Below are 22655 nucleotides of genomic sequence, written 5' to 3'. Positions count from 1 at the left end.
TGCTCTCATGACTTAAGTATTTTGCTCATTGAACATGACCTTTGTTTTTGTAAAGGTGTGCATTACAAATCAGAATAAATAGGCCTATGCAAAGCCCATGAGATGTTTGATGTTACTGTCAGGCGCCGACTAAATTTAATGGAAACGGACAATCATTTCTTGACCTCGTACTTGAACAAACATGCTCCTCTACGTAACACTGACTGAACAGCACTGCCTTTGCCCCTTGGTGGTTTAGGCTACATTACGTTATTGTGTAGGCATATGACTATCTCTGTGTTGTTTGCATACTATATCAATCTGAATGTACTGTGCCATAGGCTATGTTAAATCTGCCGTGCAATAATATATATTATATAGGCTATCGTGATATGTGTAGTACTGGGCTTATTTGTAGGTGCTGCTGGTTCTGGACACTTCTCACTCTTGATCAATCTGCATAGAGTCAGGTAAATTTTAGATGGTTAACATTGAACGCACTTGAAAAGACGGCAGAGTAGCCTGCTGTTACCCACTAATCGTGTCCAAATCATTGCTGTGCCCGAACTCTATGTGAGAATGGATAGAATGTTAAACATAATCTTTGACTGTGCTGTGAAGTACAGCTTATATTTAGCGCTACCCGTGACCCACAGTGTGCGTAAAATCTGCAGTTTGACACGCGCAGGATTTTCTAAAATACGTTTTTCATATAAAAGTAGGCCTATGTCAAAAATTTTAAAAGGAAGCATCTGTTATTCGTTTAAAAGACAGTTTGGAAGATGGGTGACGTTATGCCATGGGGTGTTTAAACCTGCGCGTGCCACAGAGTTTGGAAGCAGTGTGCTTAGCTGATGTGGTTACAGACGCAGCAGAACTGCAGAAGTATGATGATTTTGAGATAAACTAAACATTATTGGGTGGAGTGATATCAGTCTAGTCTTATGGCATAATGTCAAAAATAGCCTACACGAAGCATTTCATTAGAGTCTTACTAAATGGGAGATCAAACACGACTGTAAGGCAGTATTATGCTGTAGCTTGGCTCGATGGTGCCACCCCTCCTGCCGAGGGAACAACACACTCCCTGCACTTCCTCTTTGTCAGACTGGACAGAAGCATCAATTTGGTAGAGACTCGAGACGAAGACCGCAAAATTACGTTATTGATATTGTACTGTCTGCTTACTTATAGGCGATTTCGTGAAGAAAAGAGTTAACTTAGAATATCCAGAGGGTTTTTTGAATAATAAACCGATATTTCAAAATCGAAACGTGGTTTCAAAGAACTAGGGGTAGTAGCCAGTGCAGCTAGTTGCACAGCAGAGTAGCAGCAGTAAAGCTCATGCTAACGTTTTGTGCGCCGTGCTCCGTGTGCTGTGTGTGGGTACGGATTGCTAACAGCTATTTCTGATTAGGGTAGGGAGGTGGGGACTTGTCAGCCTGAGAAGAGTTTTTAGAAAAGAAACCGGCATGCTCCACCAATGTGCTGTAGAAGGGTGTCCCAACAAATCGGACACAATTATCCACTACATTTTACCAGAGGAGCCGATAAGACGGCAGCAATGGGTAGACTTTTTGAGAAGACAAAGAAGTGCCGACATTTCTCGGTGTACTCGTATTTGCGGTAGCCATTTTTCTGAAGACAGCTTTACCAAACTCGATTTGGGATTCACAAAACGGTTGATCCTGAATGTGAATGCTGTTCCTAGCATTTACACAGATGGAGTGAAAGCGGTTCTGGAAAGAAGCCTTGCAAATGAGGTGAGTGTTTACAATGACATTTTGATTATGCCTAGCTATTCCAGCTAGCTACTAATCATCAGCATGACAGTTGTCGATCATCCCGACGGTGGTCTTAGCTTTAGCAACTAGATAGGTTGCTAACGTTTTGCTTGGTTTGTGATCATGGTTATTAGACAAAGCATGTCTTTATTTTGCATGGCATTTTGTCTCTCAGTCTATTTTTATCGAGTTGTAAAATCAAAGCAAGGGAGATGGTCGGATTCTGATTATTGTGGGTTTCTCCCTCAAGAAAATTGTGAAAAAGTAGTTGATAAAAGTATAATTTTAACACAATATGTAAAGATTTCAGACCGCCTACAATCCCCCTACAACTCGAGACCTGAAAGGTGTGGTATTTTTTTTTGTAAATCCCATCATGCGTGATGTTCAATTTGTCTTTTTTCCTCCACTCAGACTCCCCTATCAGAAAGCGCCAGTGAGTCAGAGAGTGGCATCATGGTATGCAGTACAGTTTCCTTGGCCTGCATCAAGAAGGAGCCAGGACAAGATGAGCAGAGCTGCGATGCCATGTCATCCATCAAAGAGGAACCAATGGAGGACGATGGATATGGAGACTCATCATCCAACCATCTGACTGAAGACGAAATGCAGAGCTTTGATGGTAACATCTTGAAAGTCGAGGCGACTGGTAACATAGACATTGATGACGGCAAACCCTTTTACTCACACTGTGGGGGAGGTTTTCAAAATAAGGCTGTGCTCCAACAACACAAGATGAGGCACAAAACCCTGGTGGCGCCAGCCGCAAAGCCAGCCTCAACCACACCGGCCGCAGAAAAGACCTACGAATGCCAACACTGTGGCAAAGTATTCAGCCATAAAGGGTTTTTAAAAGCCCACGAAAAAATACATGCCAGCATGCCAGAAATGGCCTTCGCCTGCAAAGAATGCAACAGAAGATTTCTTAACAATTCCAGCTTGAAAAACCACATGCGCAATCATCTTAAACACCTGAAATACCCATGCCCAGTGTGTGGGGAAGAGTTTGAAATGAAGGGTAGTCTTCATGTTCACATCAAGCAGCACCCAGGGGAAAAGTTGCGCTGCAAATACTGCAATTTGGGGTTCTGGAAAATGGACTCCTACCTGAAGCACTTGGATTGCCACACGGTGATAACCCCCTACTATTGTCCAAAATGTAAGATCTACCAGCGGACCAAATGGGGATTCCAGCTGCATCAGACAAAGTGTCCCATGAGAGACCCAGAGGTGACCATGATCGTGAAGGAGGAGGAGGAGGAGATGGTAGCTAAGGATGGTGAGCAGGAGGAGGTCATTAAGGACGCTGAAACGGAGAAGATTGTTTAAATAGGGAGGCAAAACATCCACTTGGTGTCTTGCACACCAGAGTATCACAGGGAGAGCTGGTCACAGACTCCTGGAATATGAGGATACATAAAAGATAAAACCATGATGGGAAACTGGCACACAAGTCTCTCTGGCATTATAAGTTGGGGATAAATCATTTGTTGTGCAAAATTGATCTCACTGAGTGGGGAGAAATACTTTGTAGTAGAAAATTGATTGAAGTAAAGCGTTGCACAAAAAAAGACATGAAGTGTGCGGATTGTCTCCTTTTCTACAGAAACTTCAGATCCTGCACCTTCTAAACAGATGAGCGGTGATCAGTCACAACTTTCAAGTAGAAAATTGATCAAATAATGTTGAGTATGGTGTTGCTTAGATGCATCAAGTGATTGTGTCTAAACCTCTGTCCTCGTTTTTTGTTTGTTTTTAAATATCACTCTTATAATGATTGTTTTACTTTATTTTCTTATTTATTTTACTTTTATGTTGTCATCACACACAAACACAGCAGTAGTGTAGTTAATTGCAGGGTGTACGTTTTTCAGTGAGTTCATTCTTGAGTTGTTTGTGTAACAGAGGCCAACTAGCAGAGTGTGGCGTGGAACATCTGTAAACCTCCCCCCGAAGCCTCACTACAGTGTGGTAGCATTGGGCTATCGGATTGGCCCCTTAGCTCAGCGGTCTCGTACTGTGCCTCCCATTGCCGACCCTGATGCATTGATGAGGTGGCAGGTTTGTGGCCCTTTGAGGGCTCCTTTAAAGCATTTTTAAAGTACCTTTAAAGCATTTTCCATTTTGTTATGAGAATCCAAGAAAGTAGTAAGATGATGAGATGTAATTACTTATTAATAACTTAGATTGAATTTGTAACTACAATTAGCCTATTGTGTAGCTTCTTGAAAATGTTGACATTGCATTATAAATCATGGACACAGACGATATGCATAAATTCTTATTTATTTTTTTGTATTTTCTAAACTTTTGATGAGTGATGACTATTTAAGAAAGAAGTCCCTTTACAAGTTTGTCCAACAGTGCAAGACACCATCAACTATGTCTCTTATCTTTAGGGATAATAGATTTGAATTTGTAAATGGGTAGTTTGAATTGATATTTGAAGTTTCTCCTCTCTGTATACATGTAGGCTGATGTATCCACAAATAAATGTCTAAACCTTTCTGCTCTGTGGCGTCATTGACTACTATGTTTACTTAAAAAGGATAGCCTATCTGCTCCCATAGCTTGGTGTAAAAGTTTTAAGTCGTTAAAACCCTAGATCTGTATGCTCACCACCAGAGATGCAGTGACTTCTGTAAGCCCACTGTGTATAGTTTTGTTAGAATCAAGCAGTCATTAAGCTTATCTGCTGTAGATGGACGGAAATCTAAACTCTGAATCTGTGTTGATTATACGTCTCAAATATATTAGAGCAGGGGTGGGGAACCTTTTTCAGTTGAAGGGCCACTTCAAATTCCCCAAGGGCCTCACTTTGAACACAAACCATGATTTCCCCTTGCACTTGGGCCTACATTGAAGGCAGCCACCTTTACAACAGACCCCACCTTCTCTACGTCCCCTGAAATATGACTGAATTGTAGGCCTACAGAAAATGTAATTTCTAAGCTTCCTTTACAAACTATGTCATATTTAATGTGAAGCTGCATTACATTAAAATATATTGGGGGCTGTAAACGGCCATCGAGACATACAGCTCCAGGTTAGAATTATTAGAATATCATGAAAAAGTTGATTTATTTCCATAATTCCATCATTTTTTTACAAGGTTTACATCTACTAGCCATTTTGGCTTGTGTTGAAAAAAATTAGGGCCCTGCTGGACAACACTGTATCACTGCACTTTGATAGTTTACATTCATATCTAACCTATAATATTGGCATTGGTTACATGACGTCACCCCCCCCCCCCCCCCCCTGCTGACGCCTTGATTTCCTTCTTGATGTAGGCCTATTGAACGCACTTCCAGGCCAAAACTACGATTTGATATGGCATATCAGAATAGGTTATTTTTTGTCCATTAATATTGGTGGATTTTCCAATAGGCTATTTTTTTGGCCGCGTTACAAAGTGCAACTTTTATCTAGCCCTATGACCCATGACCCACACAGAGTGTACTGAATTGCGTAAAACTTGTGTTTGACAAGACGCGGAGGACTTTTAAAAATACGAAAGTGTTAAATAAAATCAATTTAGCGAAATTGGAGCATTGTGACCGCCTGGGACGTCTGGGAGCTGTTTTTTTTCTGTCAATCGGTTTGAAAGATGAGTCTATGGAGTGCCGAAACCTGCGCGTGTTAGCCGTGCTTAGCTGATGTGGTTGCAGACGCAACATATATAATAAAGACAAATTAAACATATTGTGTTGAGTCGTAGTGATATCAATCTAGTGTTTGTGAATAATGTGCAAGAAATTCACGAAGCATGTCTTAGATACTTAGTAAAATGGGAGATCAAAAACGACTGTAAGCTGGTTATTTATATTAGGCCTACACCATATGTTGCAGCTTGGCTCGATGGTGCCACCCCTCCTTCGAAGGGAACAACAAAACTCCATGCATTTCCTCTTTGTCAGACTGGGGACCGAAGCATCAACTTGGTAGAGTGAACCTCGGGAAAAATATCGCAAAATTACATTATTAATATTGTACTGCTTGCTTACTTAAAAGCGATTTCTTGACGAAAAGTGTTAAGTTAGAACATCCAGAAGGTTTTTTGAATAATAACCCGATATTTCACAATCAAAACGTGGATTCAAAGGACGAGGGGTAGCCAGTGCAGCTAGTTGCACAGTAGAGTAGCAGCAGTGGTAGAGGTAGAGCACACGCTAGCGTTTTGTGCACCCTGCTGTGTGTTCTCTGTGGGTACGGTCTGCTAACAGCTAAACAGCTATTTCTGATTGGGGTGAGGAAGGTGGGAACTTTTCAGCCTGTGAAGAGCTTTTTGAAAAGAAATCGGCAATGCTCCACCAGTGCGCTGTAGATGGCTGTCCCAACAAATCGGACACAATTATCCACTACATTTTACCAGAGGAGCCGATAAGACGTCAGCAATGGGTAGATTTTTTGAGAAGACAGAGAAGTGCCGACATTTCTCGGTGTACTCGTATTTGCAGTAGCCATTTTTCAGAAGACAGCTTTACCAAACTCGATTTAGGATTCACAAAACGGTTGATCTTGAATGTGAATGCTGTTCCTAGCATTTACACAGATGTGAAAGCGGTTCTGGAAAGAAGCCATGCAAATGAGGTGAGTGTGCACACTGATAGTTTGATTCTGCCTAGCTATTCAAGCTAGCATACTAATCAACACATGACAGTTGTCGATCGTCCCGACGGTCTTAGCAACTAGCTAGTCTGCTAACTTCTTTAAATACTCCCTGTGATCATGGTTATTCAACAAAACATGTCTGTATGTTGATGGTCGTTATGTTGTCACAGGGTTGTCTGCTGACCAAATCTTGAGTCTTTAATAGTAGTTTTGTAATCTTGTGTAACTTGTTAGTTGTCATTTCTAGCAGTTAAGAGTGCAGATAACTTTATTAATCCATAAGTGAATTAAGGTGTGGTAAAGCCCATCATGCTTAATGTGCTATTTGTCTTTTTTCCTGCTCTCAGACTCCCCTATCAGAAAGTCCCAGTGAGTCAGAGAGTGGCATCACTGTATGCAGTACAGTTTCCTTGGCCTGCATCAAGAAGGAGCCAGGACAAGATGAGCAGAGCTGCGATGCCATGTCATCCATCAAAGAGGAACCAATGGAGGACGACGGATATGGAGACTCATCATCCAACCATCTGACTGAAGACGAAATGCAGAGCTTTGATGGTAACATCTTGAAAGTCGAGGCCACTGGTAACATAGACATTGATGACGGCAAACCCTTTCACTGCTTACACTGTGGGGAAGGTTTTCAAAACAAGGCTGTGCTCCAACAACACGAGATGAGACACAAAACCCTGGTGGCGCCAGCCTCGACCACACCGGCCGCAGAAAAGACCTACGAATGCCAACACTGTGGCAAAGTGTTCAGCCATAAAGGGTTTTTAAAAGCCCACGAAAAAATACACGCCAGCATGGCCACAGAAATGGCCTTCGCCTGCAAAGAATGCAACAGAAGATTTCTTAACAATTCCAGCTTGAAAAAACACATGCGCAATCATCTAAAACACCTGAAATACCCATGCCCAGTGTGCGGGGAAGAGTTTGAAATGAAGGGTAGTCTTCATGTTCACATCAAGCAGCACCCAGGGGAAAAGTTGCGCTGCAAATACTGCAATTCGGGGTTCTGGAAAATGGACGCGTACCTGAAGCACTTGGATTGCCACACGGTGATAACCCCCTACTACTGTCCAAAATGTAAGCTCTACCAGCGGACCGAAAGGGGATTCCAGCTGCATCAGACACGTTGTCCCATGAGAGACCCAGAGGTGACCATGATTGTGAAGGATGAGGATGAGGAGGAGGTGGTAGCTAAGGATGGGGAGCAGGAGGAGGTCATTAAGGACGCTGAAAAGGAGAAGATTGTTTAAATAGGGAGACAAAAAATCCTCTTAGTCAGTGCTTTACACAACAGAGTATCACAGGGAGAGCTGGGGGGGGGTGTCACATGATGACAATGATGATAAACTGGCACACAGATCTCGCTGGCATTCTTGGTGGGGGCTAACTCAAATTTTGTTGTGCAAAATTGATCAATGGGTATGGTGTTTTGGTTAGATGTATCAAATGATTGTGTTTAAACCTCTGACCTTGTTTTTGAATATCACTCTTATATTGATTGATTTTGTTTTACTTCATTTTCTTATTTATTTTACTTTTATGTTGTCATCACATGCACAGCAATAGTCACTAGGATATTATTTCCTTGTAGTAAGTCAGTTCATGTTTGAGGTGTTGTATTTGATCCCATTTCTTTTGTTATGAGAAACAAATAGGCTTAAAGTAGTAAGATGGGGGTGTAATAACTGATTATTGATCATTGAATGTGTAGTGTAAATGCACCGTTTGCCTACTGTAGCTTCTTAAAACTGCTGTGATTAAATTATAAATCATGTACCTACAGATGATGTGAAGACATTCTTTTTTTTTTTTTTTTTTTAACTGTCAAGTGATGTCTATTTAAGAGAGAAGTCCCTTTCCAAGTTAGTCCAACAGTGCAAGACACTGTTCACCATCAATTGTAATTATGTCTGTTATGCTGAGGGATAGATTTTAATTTGTATGTAGATTTTGAAATAAAAAAATTAAGTTACTGTCTTCTGTAATGAAATGCAATGTATCCACAATTAAATGTTTAAAAAACGTGTCGCCTCTGTGTTATTGTGTATTGCTTGATATCGCTTTAATCTGCGCCCATAGCTTGGTGTTGTGGTTGTGGTTAAACATCTGTAACAGTACTGGCAGTTATGCTCATCACCAGAGAAGCAGTGTAAGGCGAGTTCAACGGTGTCGTATTAGCTCTAGGCTGTTAGCAGCAGTCATTAGCCTGCTGTAGTGTAGACGGACGAAAATCTAAACGTGTTATTACGAATGAATGATGGAAACCCGTGTTAATGCTTGATTTGCATCTGTAATGTCCTGATCCAGATATTCTCACCCATTGTGCGACACTTTGAGTGTACATTAGACAAGTGAAGTAGTGTGGCAAATTATTGGAGATGGTCGGGAGGCTACATTGCAGTCAAGCTGTCTAGAAGACAACGAATATCGGTGAAAATTGATGTGTCAAGCGACCCCTGCGACTGGATTACACTGATACACATGTTAAGTGTTACTGTCATTAAAATCGTAACAGGTAGATTTGGTCTTGAAACAAACTAGTTTACATAGTTATTATGAACACAGTGCGCTAGGACGAGATGCCGGAGATTGTTTATACAGGAAGGAACTTTGGAGATGCACATGTGACGCAGCCACTTCTTGGTCACGTGGAGTATGATTCTCCTCCCACTGTGAAACGCCGCGAAGGGAGGTTGTGGTAGCTACTGGAAGGGAGTGTGGCTGCAAAAAATCGGCGAAAAGTACAGCAAAATTATTTATTGTGATCCGTTAAACCTAGGCAAGCACCCGTCTAGTAGACTCGGTGCCGGACGTGGATGTACGTTTACTTAAAGGAAGAAGTCGACTCAACTTCTACTTGATTTTAACGATTTCAGCGTTAGCTAGCAAGCTAACCGCATGCATGCAGGAGCTGAATCAAAACAACAGCAGGAGCTTAGTAGTGGGGAAGTTTAGCAGCTGAACTGCAGGAGTTTGCCTTGGTAGTTAAAACAACTGGACGAAATATATCGACCACTCGAGAAATAAGAAGCAAAAATGATACACAAGTGTGCAGTGGGAGGCTGTCCAAACCAGTCGGATACAATTATTCATTACACACTTCCCGAGGAGACGAGCAGACGTCGGCAGTGGGTTCAGTTCATGCGAAGGGGAGGTAAAGGAGTGGACATCTCTCTCTCCAGTAGGATTTGCGGTAGCCATTTCTCTGAGGACAGTTTCAGTAAACTGGATCTGGGATTCACTACCCGGTTAATATTAAATGTAAATGCCGTGCCAACCATTTATCCAGGAGACTTCACAGAGGCTAAAAAGCAACACGATGTAAGTTTTCATTGCTGTGCATTTTTGTGTTCTTTCCCATGCTTTGTTATGAAAATAAGCTTAGTTCTGCAATCTCTAAACTCAAGTTGCTGCGTTGGTCGATCACTTTTCAGGTTGCAGGGACACAGCATTGATTGTTGAACCAACACATAACGTAGGTTAAATAAACTCTATAATGCTAAGTTGTATGTATTACACCTCAGTTATACCATTGGGAAAAATACGAAATTTGAATGCTACTAAACTACAGTATTTTTAGTTAACATAAAAACTGTTGTGCTGGGGGGGGAATACTGCATTTTATTGCAGTATGTAGTGTTTTGACATGAAGGCATTGCAGCCCTGAAAACAAAAACTGCAGTGCCCTACCCCCTGCATAAAGGTAGCATTGATAATATTACTTGTGGTTTGGACATATAACGAAATGTTCCATTTGACACACTGCATATAGTGGGGTATAGTGTGATGTTTTAAGTTAATTTACAAAAATGATGCTGCTCATTCCCAAAAGTTATTGTAATGTTTACCACCATCACCAATGTCTAAGTATTCATTTTGACTTGGAAATGTACAATACATTTGGCAGGCGCTTTTTTAACCTGAGCAACTTACAATCGAGGACCTCATCACCTACAATTTACCGATTCAAAGTGCACAGGAAATATACAGAACAATATTAGCGCAGATGTCAAGGGTATTATAAAGGAAATATACACTGGGCGCAAAATTTGCTCTATTTTGGTCACACCTGTAAATATTAATTTATTATTCAGTAAGTATTCAGATAAAGATCATATTTCTGAATAGGCAGCAATGAGCATACATTTTGACCTTTAATTGCAGGCATTGTTAAACATGTTAATAATGTTTATTTGTATAACATATTTGTGTTGAATAATTTTTAATCACATCTTCTTTGTGTATTCATGTTTCCCCCCCAGGTCTCTAGAGTGGAGAATGGCATTAGACCAGTCAATGGATTGGGGACAACTTCACCACCAGCAGGAGAAACTCCGAAGGAGGAGACAGAGAGGCCGCTTGAGTCTAAGCTTCCTGCCAACAAAACTGACCCATCAGTTCCACAGACGTTGGTGCAGGAGCCAACAAGGGAGCAGCAGCCGTTTGAGTTTGAGCTTCCTGTCCAACAGGAGGAGGAGGAGGAGGAGACACAGGACAGCCAGTTTAATATCATAAAAGTCGAGCCACAAGACGTGGACCCGCACAGTACCCATCTCGAACCCATCAACGAGGACGCTGCTGACTTTGATGGTGCCCCTCCTAGCATCACAGGACTCCGTCGCACCCAGTACGAGGAGTTTAGCGAGGGGCCGTTTTACTGTGTCTACTGCGGGAAAATCTATGCCAAAGAAATGAACCTCAAGCGACACGAGCTGACACACCATCTCCAGGGCACCGCAGTTCCGGCATCTGAGCTTCCCAAACCATACCGCTGCAATCAGTGTGGAAAAGACTTCACCATCAAAGCGTTCTTGAGAGCCCACCAAAAGGTGCACGTGACAGCAGAGTCGCAGATGGCTTTCGGCTGCCCCAAGTGCGACAGGCGGTTCCGCAAGAAGTCGAGCCTCCAGAAGCACATGCAAAACCACCTGGAGAGGCCCAACTACCCGTGCCCTGTGTGCGGGGAGGAGTTTGAGATGAAGGGCGGTCTCCACAACCATGTGAGGTCCCACCCTGGCGAAAGGCTTACCTGCAAGCACTGCGACCAGAGGTTTTTGAAATTCGACGCCTACATCAAACACGTGGACAAGCACACCGTGGTGACCGAGTACCACTGCGCGAAGTGCAACATCTATATGCTCACAGACAGAGGTTTCCGCCTGCACAAGGGTCTGCACGCACGCCAGGACCAGAAGGCAGAGGTGCAGAAGTCCAGAGAGTTGGGGCTCATAAATGTTGGGGGGCGACCGAAGAAGGTGATCGCACCAGATGCAACTCAATCAGAAGCAGGCACAGACGCACAGTCCCTCCCACTCGCAGGCACAGCCGATGGAACTGATGAGGATGCAGCATTGCACGACACAACACCCTCAGATGATGCTGAGATGGAGGAGGAGGAGGAAGAGGAAGAGCTGGAAATGGATGAGAAGGAGGAAGAGGAGGAGCTGGAGAATGAGGAGGAGGAGGAGGAGGGAACCTCTCCAGAGGATGACAGCCAGGAGGAGTCCAGTCAGGATGACCGGTCAGCCGTAGAGGTCACTCACACACAGCCCTAGAGGTTACTCACACAGCCCTAGGCTCTGGCATAGACACCTTTACCAAGCTGGGGTCTATATACCAATACCATAGTTGCTGCCTACTCCTTGGCTGCAGTGCTATTTCCAATTACCAACCGACTAATATTTTTAATTGCTAGCAACTACAGTGTTTAAACACCACGGGCAATGTGGATTCAGAGGCTACAATCCAGTGCCACATATTCAAAATTACCTAGTTTTATATTTGACAGGTAAAGCTGGGTAATTTGGAATATGTGGCTCAAGATTGTACTGGAGCTTCTGACTCCAAGGTGCCCACCACCTGGAAACAATTCGCTCCTCACCCCTTACATTAGTCTCAAAGGGGAGTTGGGGAAAAATATGTGAGCAGCATTGTAGATGTATGCTATATATACTGTATAACATTCACAATGAATTTGAATGAATTAATGAATTAGAATGTATTAAACAAACTGTACAACTACTATCCAGCTTTACTTTTTCATTTTAATCCTGAGAAAGTATTGTGTTTGTTTCTTTGTGAATAACAGTAGTGTGAACATCAGTAGTGTGTAATCTTATGTTTTTGTGTAATCTTATATCTAACCTAAGCCCTCTGATCAGTTGGCGTAAATAATTCCTCCTTGAAATCATTATTGTGTTTTGTATAACTCTGTACGGTCAGATCTGTTTATCTGTGTTGTCATAGTGATGTAGCTACCTCACGAGGGCTGATTTTGAAGTCTGGTTCTTCTCCCACGCCTTGAATCCATCACACGATCATGACAATTCAACCAAGATTTAGTTTTCCTTTTTTTAAAACAAAGATATATTATATGTACATCTGAAAGAAGAGAACTGTAAACATCTAAAAACATTTTGTAACATTGAGAAATGAAATACTTCATTTGTCCTTTGGACTGTAACCATGAACACATTCAATAAAATCCCAACACTGATTTAATACATAAGAGCTTTTTTTAATTAGATAGAAATCTTTAGTTTTACAGTTTTAAACTACATTTACAAAAAAGAGAGGGGACAAACTGTAGCAGCTTTCCTAGACAAGAAGCAATAATGGTGGTTTTTAATCCAGCAGTCCTCAGTACAAGGTAGAACGGAGAGACGAGGGCAACAGAAAACAATTCCCCCAAGTCTCACCTGGCAGAGACGTGGCAACTCATTCATACTTCTGTTGGAATACCATAGAAATCATAATAATAAAAAAACCTCAGCTCTGCATATATACATAGATACTCTTGTACACGCGTTCACTCACATACACATCCATACATACGCCTTTGCCACTAATGATGTAACTACCTATGACATGCACATATATAAAAAAATACATTTACCTCTCGAAAAGGAATCATGATGCCATTGATTGGATTTACAACCCTAATGCTGACATTGGTATGAGATCTGGCGAAGGGGTGGGAACCAGGGCCGGATTAATGGACAGACTAGATATGGCTGCAGCCTAAGGCCCTCCCCACCTGCCAAGGGGTCCCCAGTTGGCCAAAGGGGGGTATCAAAATAATTGGAGAAATGTAACAAGATGTAGTATTGATAACTAAGTCTGCCGTGTCAGATAGTTTTAAATATTATGAATACTCCTTTTGGCTTGGAATTGTGACACGTCAATGTAATTTTGTTATGAACTCCGTGGGGGCCTACAGCAACCTGTGGCCTAGGGACCCCAGGCCTTCTTAATCCAGCCCTGGTGGCAACAATACTGCTGTGTGCTTGAGTAACTCCATTGTCACAAACACACAACCACAATGCATTGCAATTTCATTTCCTATTCATTCATTTGTTTCATATAGACCTGAGTTCTCTTTTTATGTGAGCATCAATGTACAAAGAAAGTCAGCGTCCCCGTGTGAGGGGCCAGGCCAGTTCCCTCCTCTGCCCAGCTCAGCTCTGGGGTTTGAGATTACAGCTGATCCATTCAGAGAGACACAGAAGTGGAGGAGGAGGGATTGTTGGTTTCCAGTACTTCGCAGTCTTTGCACCATCTGTCTGTCTACCTCCCTTTTCCCATGACTTGAAAGCTTGATCAGACTGTTTTTGGGAGCAAAGCATATAGCGAGAGAAAAAGGTTTTTATTTTTATTTTTTACATTTTCTATGTTTGCAGAGAGACATTATGGATCGAAATTGAGGGATTTCCTCTAAAGCCTTGAGTCTGAAATATTCATTGGCTGAAGTGCTGAAGTTTTCTATTCATTTGTCACCCCAACATCTCAGAGAGTTCAGGCTGCCTAAGATCACACATGGAGTTTGGAGGTTTATACGCATGTACAGTACAGACAAAGGAGTGTTTACAATCAATCAGACCTCCATCAGCAACTGATCCAGCAGTGGCGTCACTGTATTTTTTTTATCCAGATCATCCTTAACTACCCGGTCATAAAGGGGGTTGGCTGGGAGTGTGCTTTGCAATGGTGCCTCGTCATTACCGACAAGTCACACTGAATACAATCATCTTTTTTTTTGCATTATACATTTGACCTTCAGACGTGCTGTAGGTGGTGCAGGCTGTATGCATGTAGTATATGTGCATGATGTGAGTATACGCATCCCTTTGCAGTCCGCTCTCCACCTCTCAAAACAGACACTACTGTGCTGGGTGGGACTGCCTGTTTAATTTGGTTGGAGACCGTAGTGGCTTCTACAAGCAAAGGGGCTCTCTTTTTTTTTTTGCAGTTTCTCAGTTCACCACAGGTAGGCTGGAGGGAGGGAGTTGATCGTCAAGTAAAGTTAAGTGGGCGTCTGGTCTGTCTGGGTCTATTTGGCATCAGTGGCCAGATCAGGGGACGGCCTCAGTGCAGTAGCATCATATCATATGGTAGCCTCCAGGTCCCGTTTAGTGGCCATGCCCTGCCCTGACCATACACCCAAAGGACAGATGAGGAGAGGAAGATGGATGGATGGATGGATGGAGGTCGGGAAGTGTATTTCAGAGGGCTGTGGACGTGAGTTTCTTGACCCCCCGCCGCTGAGCCAAAGTGGAACAGCCCACAGGGTCCAGAACTGGGGTGATGTTCCGGTTGAGGGCGGAATATGTTGCAGCCATAGCTCCCTGGAAGACAATTACAACAGAAAGAGTTAACAATCAACGGTTAACAAACATTATATGAAGAGCTCTTTTCCAAAATGAGATATATCCATTTCATAGAATGTTGGGAAATTAACATTTTTGTATTGGGCATTCCATTGAATTGCATTGCAAAATGCATGTTATAGAGGTTTAAAAAGTATGTTCTTTAAACATTTGATTGACAAGATTTCACACATCAATGATGGGACTTCCTAACAGTCAATGCCAATATTAAAATGCAAAAAGTCAAAAATGGTGGATATAGCGTTTTGGAAAAGAGCTCTTCATATTATAAGCTTACTTAGTTGACGCTTTTACCCAAAGTGACTTACAGTTATTTTCAGTACAGGGAGGGCAGAGATAGGTTTCCCTTTTACAAACATTCTTGCTGTGAGGAATGTTTGCATACAAGAAAGTTATGTATAGGTTACAGTCCCTGGAGCAATATGGGGTAAGGTGCCTTGTTCAAGGGTACTTTAGACATGAATGGGGGTTGAGGGAGAGGAAAGGATGGAATTTGAACCTGCCACCCTCTGATCTAAAGCCCCTTGACCATTGGTCTATAGCTACCCCCAAGCAGTAGATTGCAGATTGATAGTAGATGAGTGGACAACACAAACAAAAACTGATGGCTCATGAAGCATGTGAACATCTTTCACATAATCTGTATATGCATAACTTTTTTTAGCATCATGGGAGAGAGATATGGGTCAGGAAATTACCTCGGGTCGAACTCGAACCCGGGCTCCCCAAATTTATGGTGTGGTTGCTTAGCCCACAGAACCACAGCACCCCCAAGAGGTATTGTGTTTGTTTGTTTTTTTATCTAGATCTCATCTTGCTAAAGAACAGACAGTTGACAATACAAGTATATTTTCCCTATTATGTGTTGAGGTGTTTTGTGTTTAGAACTCTTTTTGTGCTATTTTCACCAGGACTCCCTGGCAGAAGAGACACTTAGAATCAGTCGGACAGAGACACACCTTGACCAAGTGCGGGGCGTCTTGTCTGTTGAGCTGGAACTTGGGCAGCTGGTCCTTGTGCACGATCCAGGGGTGTCTGAGCACCTGGGCCGCAGACAGCCTCTGGTGGGGGTCCACATGCAGCATCTTAGACACCAGGTCCTATGAGAACCAGGCAGATCAAGAAGACAGTAGATGAATTATTACACTACCTACAGTACATTGCATTACATTACACTTAGCTGTCGCCCTCATCCAAAGAATCTTACATTTATGAACAGGGTATTGGTTACAGTCCCCGGAGCAGTATGGGATTCGGTGCCTTACTTACAGCACCATGTAGTGCCAATAAAAAATATAGACACCCCTGTTGATGTTCAAAAATGACAGAAAGACATCATTTCACTTTTCCACATTTAATATGAACTATAACCTGTACAATGCAATTGAAAAACAGCCAGTTTTCCCCTTTAACGTTTTGCTTTGCATTTGTTTTATAAAATTGCATTGTACATGTACATTGTACATTGTACAGGTGTGCTCCAAAGCTTGGCATTTTAACAGGGCCGTGTGGACTTTTTTATAGCCACTGTATACAGCATTTTAGACATCAGGTCCTGGTGGGAAGCTACCAGCTCAACAAAAACAGAGACATCAAGACTTCAGGATCTATTACACCACCTACAGTGCAGAGCAGTGGGCCAAAGTCATTTTCTGCCTACTTGACAAAACAAAATCCATAGCTGGTGTGGAAAGAGCAAGAGAGTTTAGAAACAGCTATTTATTTTTATATACCCCGTGACAAGAAATCGATGCTGGTGCCTTCCAAAACAAGGAACGAAATGAAACTACTCAAGTGATTCAGGCTAATGGACGCCGGTATTGAGAGATTGGAGAGCGAGAGACAGAAAGAGAAAGAGAGAAGTGGGTGTGAGTGGGGGAGGAGGGTAGCTGGTAGTACCTTTGCATCCACTGACACTGAGTTCCAGTAACCGCCCGTCAGGGAAAACTGGCCACTCCCGATCCGAGCCAGGATCTCTTCCGGTGTGTCCTCAGGTCCATTAGCAAATGGGGTGAAGCTGTTTGGGGAGGGAGAGCACAGAGCACCATCGGAAGATTTAGAGTACGGAGCGCAAACAACAACAGAAGATTTAGTAGAACACAGCCTAAAAGTGTGGTGATCTGGAAGTGTTTTTGTCCTGAAGTGCTTTCATTCAATTGTACAATGGAATAGAAACAAAATTTAGTAGAAGAAATTTAGTAGACATGATTCTATAATCCAATGTCATCAACTTTGTATTGAAATCCAGACAAATTATTGTAGTGCCATTGATGGAACATTACGGCACATGTATTATAATTAGAGATGCACCAGATCCAAGATCCGGTTCCGGATCCGGCAGGATAATAGGGTTTTTCATAGGATTCGGATCCGGTTCCAGGATCCAGGATCCGGTAGCTGAGGCTTTTCAGTCAAAATAGTTTGAGCCGACGTGATAAAAATGGCCCATGTGTGCGAGTAGGCTATGTGTTTCAACCCTTTCGTAGGATCCAGTATCCGGTTCCGGATCCAGCAGGATCTTAAGCAGTGGATCCGGTATCCGGCAGGATCCTAAAAATCAGGATCCGGTGCATCTCTAATTATAATTCAATGGTACAGGCCAATGTTCGTGACCAAAAGTAATACACAATGCCCCCCGAACTGTTTAATTACAATCCGGTAACAAACCTACCCAGTCAACATGGTGTAGAGAAGCACGCCAAGACTCCAGATGTCACAGGCTGCATCGTAGCCTTGCTTCTTCAGGACCTGCACAGAGAAGATGCAATACTTGGTTATTTCACATTAGATTGAGTGAAAGAACTCACTAAATGCACACAAGTTAAGATGTTCACACACTCACCACTAGCCAAATGCTGGTGAAATATGGAAGTATTTACATTTGTCCTCATTTAATTCTCAATAGCTAACAGTAGTTCACATTTTGCAAAGGTATTCCCCACCCCTGCTTACGACACTGAAAAGGAAACTGTGCATCCAAGAAAGAAAACAACTTTAGAACTTAAGAACTCTTGCAAGCCCACTGGGGATATAAGTGCCAGCTAAATGTAATGTTAACCCACCACAACAGTAAATACATTATATTGGTAAGCAAGGCAGAGGAGTCTAAAGTAAAAGTAAATTCATGGTAAGTTCATGGTAAGTACAACAATAGCACATGATATTACATAGCTGTTACAACATTTACTCCATTCATTGTACCTCCTGAGATAACTTTTTTGTGTTTTTCACTAACTACAGTCTAACAAGGACCCACCACAGACTTGATTCTTTTTAAAAACTTTTGACACCTCTGGTAAAAGGTTGAAATGTAATGCAAGTTAACGTGAAACCATTGTTGTCTCTGGGGCTATGAAGTTCAGAACATATTCTCACTTGTAAGTCGCTGAGGATAAAAGTAGTTGCTAAATGTAATGTAATGTAATCTAAGCGTGGTTACCTCTGGGGCTACGAAGTTGGCGGTGTAGCAGGGCGTCATCAGCAGGCCGTTCTCCGCCCTCAGCTGCTTGGCGAAGCCGAAGTCACAGATGCGGATGGACTCCGGGTTGCCCAGCTCATCCACATACAGGATATTACTCGGCTTCAGGTCTCTGTGGACCACCTGGACACACATGACACGAGGACGTGATAGTAACATGCAGTCTTAAACTTAATCTTATCTAGGGACATAGTGTTTCTTGATTTAAGTGAATAGAGATCATTGTGGCAATTCTCTACATGGATCAGATTAAATGACATGAGTTTAAGTACCAAAAAAAGCAGTATTTTTTGCAGACACATTAAAACAGCCTCTGCCAATGCAAATGCTGGGTTGGGTTGCAATTGACCTCTGTGATATGATTTTTTTCAGGTTTTGGATGGTAATACGGTGTTACTTAAAATCATGCTTTGATATGACATCACATGCAGACATGTACCCCTTGACTCATGGCTAGATATTGGAAAATGTACAATTATTGTGCAAAAAAGTCCTGACCTTACATGCCATCCAAGTACGGAATTATATAGTAACAAATCACAAAACACACAACTGAATGTCCATGCAAGACTTCCTCAGGGATGTGTAATTGTGATTTTATCCCTTGGCTTGGCTGATGATCCAATTCTTCTGGTTTAACATGTTGACAAATGTAGTTATTAAAGTAGTTGTGTTTTAAGTAGTTGTAGTTAAGTAGCAGTGTGACACGTGACGTACCCCTTGGCTGTGCAGGTACTCGACAGTCTTGGTGATGGTGTGCAGCACGGCGCTGGCCTCCCTCTCGGAGAAGAACTTCTGTCTCAGGATCTTATCCAGCAGCTCTCCGCCCTTCAGGAGCTCCGTCACCAGGTACACCGATCGCCCGTCGTCATACACCTGTTGGGAAAACAACCATGCAACACCTCAATATGTACCTATTCTAAATACCGAGCGCCCGCCATCATACACCTGGCGGGATAACATCATATTACACCAATGTGCTTTGCGTCGTGGCCGCATTACCACCTGGGCTTGCATTATGTTTCTGTTATCCAAACGCTGTGTCAACAATTATCCTTTCCTTAATCCACTGTATAAGCTATAGTTGCACACACAAAGTGTCCTCATACCAGCATGAATGAAATTAAAACTAGTTTAAGACTTTCCTGTACTTCCTAGTTCAAAACAACTGTAGCAGACCTGGCTTGCAGCATCCAGACAAAGGATTTCAGCTCTGCCTGCAAAATGCAAACTCATGGGTGAAGAGCACTGCGAGAGACAGACAGTGCTGAATATTGTGGAGTCACTCAAGGGCAGTAGAGGACTGTGGGAGTCTCTCTCCTCTCCCTAGACGAGGATTACAGAGCGTGCCTCCGCCTGATTGCACTTTGACAGACAAGGATGTCTGGCACCCGCTAATCCTTGACTGGGGGGACGACTATTCCATAAAAATGGATGATGTAGACAAGGAGACACAGGGAGAGACGGGAGAGAGAGACCGACAGAGAGAGAACATCTGACAGGGAAAGTGTGTGGTGTGCTGATTTATTGTATGATACGGAGACAGATGCAGGGAGAGTGAAGGCTGGTGGAAGGTGTCTAGCTCTTGTGGGCATAGAGGTGTGAAGGTGTGTGAGGGTGTGAAGATGTGAAGGTGTGCGTGTCTTACGTCTTTGAGGGTGATGATGTTGGGGTGTTGTCCGTATCGCAGGAGAATCTCCACCTCCTCTGTGGGGTCCCTCTTGGACTTATTAATGATCTGCAATCACATTACATTACGCTACATTACATTACATTACAGTGACTTTTCTCTAGGACTTGGACCTGCAATCACAGCACAATAATGGACAAATGGACATGAACTATATATATTTTCTCTTTTGCATTTTGATGTGTCAGAGTTCTATTGAAGTGTTGTTCTTATTACTGTTTTGTATGTGCATGTGTGTGTGTTACCTTGACAGCGTACTCCATGCCCGTGCTCTTCTGTATGCAGCGTTTGCAGATGGAGTAGGATCCCACTCCGATGTCCTCCTTGCTCTCATACGTCTCGCTGAACTGAGATGTGTTTCTGTGCAGCTGCTGCAGGGGGCGCAAGAGAGCCATTTTTCAGATTTTCAGAAAGGCAACAAGACAAGACATGCCGCCACAGTCTCCTGAGTACATGAACTGTGACATTGCATTGTGTCTTCCAATACAGGGTACATTACATTACATTACACTTAGCTGACGCTTTTATCCAAAGCGACTTACAGATATTACAGTTACAGTCCCTGGAGCAATGTGCAACCCTTTTAATCTACAGTCCCTAAGCATTACACCATGGCTGCCATCATGAACTGTGAGAAGATGTTTTTAATGTTTGTCTCTATGACAGGTCAGGGTGACTTTCAAGTCTCTTACTATATGAACACACCAGAAGAGACAAAAGCTACAAAGCATCGCTGGACTATTTTCAAAGCAAGAGCGACACGAGCAACAAAATCAGAGTTTGCAAGCATTCTGACATTCCGATAGGCTGCTGCGTCTGTCATAGCTCATAGCTCATTATCATAATGTTCACAAAGTTGAACAAACTGTCGTTCACGTTGCTCATATTGTCACCCAAATCGTCTCTTTTGTCACCAGCTCCTCTATACAAAGTCATTTACTTCTGCGGTTATTTTACAGGGGGCATGAACTATGACATGACATTGTCTCTTTCACCACAGGGTACATGACTTCGGGAAAAACATTCAGACATTCGTCCTAAACACCAGGAACACGCATGCAAATTTGGTCAAGCGAAACGGGGCCTGCGGCGGCCAATCAAATCAACAACATAAATGCTTTAATCGATTGGATTCCCCACTATGACCTGTTGACCATTGAGCTGTTAGAATGGAACACTGAGTTTCCATGAGCTGGACTCTCATATGCATAATTGCATTCAATACAGTATGTCCATGCCAGTTTGACTGTGTGAATGTGTGTCTGAATGTGTGTCGGAGTGTGTGTGTGTGTGTGTGTGTGTGTGTGTGTGTGTGTGTGTGTGTGTGTGTGTGTGTGTGTGTGTGTGTGTGTCACCTGGACTATGGAGATCGTGTTGCTTGTGGGCAGGGGCTGTATCTCGTCCTCTATGGCCACGAAGCTGAAGCCTCGGAAGAGCTGGTGGGCGTTGGCACTGGGGGGCACGCCGGGGGAGTCTGGACCACGACACACACATATCAGCACCACATACACAGATGCAAGGATGCGCACAATTGGACACACACACACACACACGCACACACCACCAGTTCTACTCTCTGTCACTTTCTGAGCGACACTCTGTTTTAAAGTTGCAGTCCAAGCGTGAGTTATAGGGTTGTTGTGAAGCAATGGGATGTGCGGTGTTCCTTTACGCTACCTTTGGGAGTCTTGGCTGTGAACTCTGGGTCGAAGTAGAACGTGTCATCTGGTCGGCCGGAGGCGGGTTTAAACGGAGGGTGGATCTCTCGTCTGAACAGTTTCTGGAGGGAAGACAAATCAATCAAATCAAAATGTATTTATATAGCACAATATCACAACTGTGCAGTCGACTCGAAGTGCTTTCAAATAGACACGCATTCCCACATGCACACACCAGGCACGTGCACTCCAATACGGCAGGGGAGGCTGTGCCTCACCAGTGTCTTCTAGACTTCATGAGAATGATGAGATGCAGTACATGTGAATAATAGTAACAATAATGACTACTGTTTTCCAGCATATTTACCATAACTACCATTTGTGCAGTATTTAAACAGTTTCAATCATTTTCAATCATTTTTGTGGCCAAAATCGCACTATTTTCCCATCTCCTGCTCCGAATACACTGAATTTGGGCCAACTCCCGAGTTGGCCTCACCGCAGATTGCGCAATCCCTCAGTAACAAGCTTTAGCGCATGCGCCATTTTGCTCGTTCTGTGTATGAAATTCGTAATATTGTATTAAACGTTTTTATACACTTAATAGAAATATGTATGGTGTGCCCTCATTTTCCTGATATTTGTTTTCACTATTTTCTACGTGTGATTATCATTTCTTTACTCTGAACGCTTTGCCATAACCCCATTGAAAAATAGAGTAGTGCGGCGAGCAACACATTGGGCTCAACCTCATTCTGGCGTTGAGTCTAGCTTTGT

The 22655-nt window shown here is 42.9% G+C and overlaps 4 protein-coding genes across 7 annotated transcripts in view; 3 read left to right on the top strand and 1 right to left on the bottom strand.

Moving 5' to 3' along the window:
- Nucleotides 1–884: 884 nt before the first annotated feature.
- On the top strand, nucleotides 885–4270 carry LOC134455219 (zinc finger protein 33A-like). Its single transcript, XM_063206250.1, has 2 exons — nucleotides 885–1742; nucleotides 2178–4270. The coding sequence occupies exons 1-2, from the start codon at nucleotides 1452–1454 to the stop codon at nucleotides 3090–3092; spliced, it is 1206 nt and encodes a 401-aa protein (XP_063062320.1). The 5' UTR covers nucleotides 885–1451; the 3' UTR covers nucleotides 3093–4270.
- Nucleotides 4271–5884: 1614 nt separating this feature from the next.
- On the top strand, nucleotides 5885–8410 carry LOC134455218 (zinc finger protein 33B-like). The gene is made up of 2 exons (XM_063206249.1): nucleotides 5885–6356; nucleotides 6725–8410. The coding sequence occupies exons 1-2, from the start codon at nucleotides 6069–6071 to the stop codon at nucleotides 7634–7636; spliced, it is 1200 nt and encodes a 399-aa protein (XP_063062319.1). The 5' UTR covers nucleotides 5885–6068; the 3' UTR covers nucleotides 7637–8410.
- Nucleotides 8411–9028: 618 nt separating this feature from the next.
- On the top strand, nucleotides 9029–12408 carry LOC134455986 (gastrula zinc finger protein XlCGF48.2-like). The gene is made up of 2 exons (XM_063207384.1): nucleotides 9029–9707; nucleotides 10649–12408. The coding sequence occupies exons 1-2, from the start codon at nucleotides 9423–9425 to the stop codon at nucleotides 11939–11941; spliced, it is 1578 nt and encodes a 525-aa protein (XP_063063454.1). The 5' UTR covers nucleotides 9029–9422; the 3' UTR covers nucleotides 11942–12408.
- Nucleotides 12409–14016: 1608 nt separating this feature from the next.
- Nucleotides 14017–22655, bottom strand: part of rps6ka3b (ribosomal protein S6 kinase, polypeptide 3b) — an 87157-nt gene continuing 78518 nt past the window's right edge. For all 4 annotated transcript variants that reach the window (XM_063207379.1, XM_063207381.1, XM_063207380.1 and 1 more), the window contains 10 exons: nucleotides 21898–22000; nucleotides 21576–21694; nucleotides 20466–20591; nucleotides 20179–20268; nucleotides 19248–19406; nucleotides 18492–18653; nucleotides 17724–17800; nucleotides 16952–17069; nucleotides 16012–16152; nucleotides 14017–15010 (listed from right to left, as the gene is read on the bottom strand). In XM_063207379.1, the coding sequence (XP_063063449.1) occupies nucleotides 14888–15010; nucleotides 16012–16152; nucleotides 16952–17069; nucleotides 17724–17800; nucleotides 18492–18653; nucleotides 19248–19406; nucleotides 20179–20268; nucleotides 20466–20591; nucleotides 21576–21694; nucleotides 21898–22000 (1218 nt within the window). In that variant the 3' untranslated portion in view covers nucleotides 14017–14887. The remainder of the gene's footprint in view (nucleotides 15011–16011; nucleotides 16153–16951; nucleotides 17070–17723; nucleotides 17801–18491; nucleotides 18654–19247; nucleotides 19407–20178; nucleotides 20269–20465; nucleotides 20592–21575; nucleotides 21695–21897; nucleotides 22001–22655) is intronic.

This window comes from Engraulis encrasicolus, chromosome 9, assembly GCF_034702125.1.
Source record: "Engraulis encrasicolus isolate BLACKSEA-1 chromosome 9, IST_EnEncr_1.0, whole genome shotgun sequence".
Classification (NCBI taxonomy): Eukaryota; Metazoa; Chordata; class Actinopteri; order Clupeiformes; family Engraulidae; genus Engraulis; species Engraulis encrasicolus.
This window is presented reverse-complemented; position numbering and strand designations above follow the sequence as displayed.

Coding starts and splice junctions, on each gene's coding strand:
- LOC134455986 (XM_063207384.1), top strand. CDS start 9,423: ATGATACACAAGTGTGCAGTGGGAGGCTGTCCAAACCAGTCGGATACA. Junction 9,708..10,648: donor AGGCTAAAAAGCAACACGAT/GTAAGTTTTCAT, acceptor TTTCCCCCCCAG/GTCTCTAGAGTGGAGAATGG.
- LOC134455218 (XM_063206249.1), top strand. CDS start 6,069: ATGCTCCACCAGTGCGCTGTAGATGGCTGTCCCAACAAATCGGACACA. Junction 6,357..6,724: donor AAAGAAGCCATGCAAATGAG/GTGAGTGTGCAC, acceptor TCCTGCTCTCAG/ACTCCCCTATCAGAAAGTCC.
- LOC134455219 (XM_063206250.1), top strand. CDS start 1,452: ATGCTCCACCAATGTGCTGTAGAAGGGTGTCCCAACAAATCGGACACA. Junction 1,743..2,177: donor AAAGAAGCCTTGCAAATGAG/GTGAGTGTTTAC, acceptor TCCTCCACTCAG/ACTCCCCTATCAGAAAGCGC.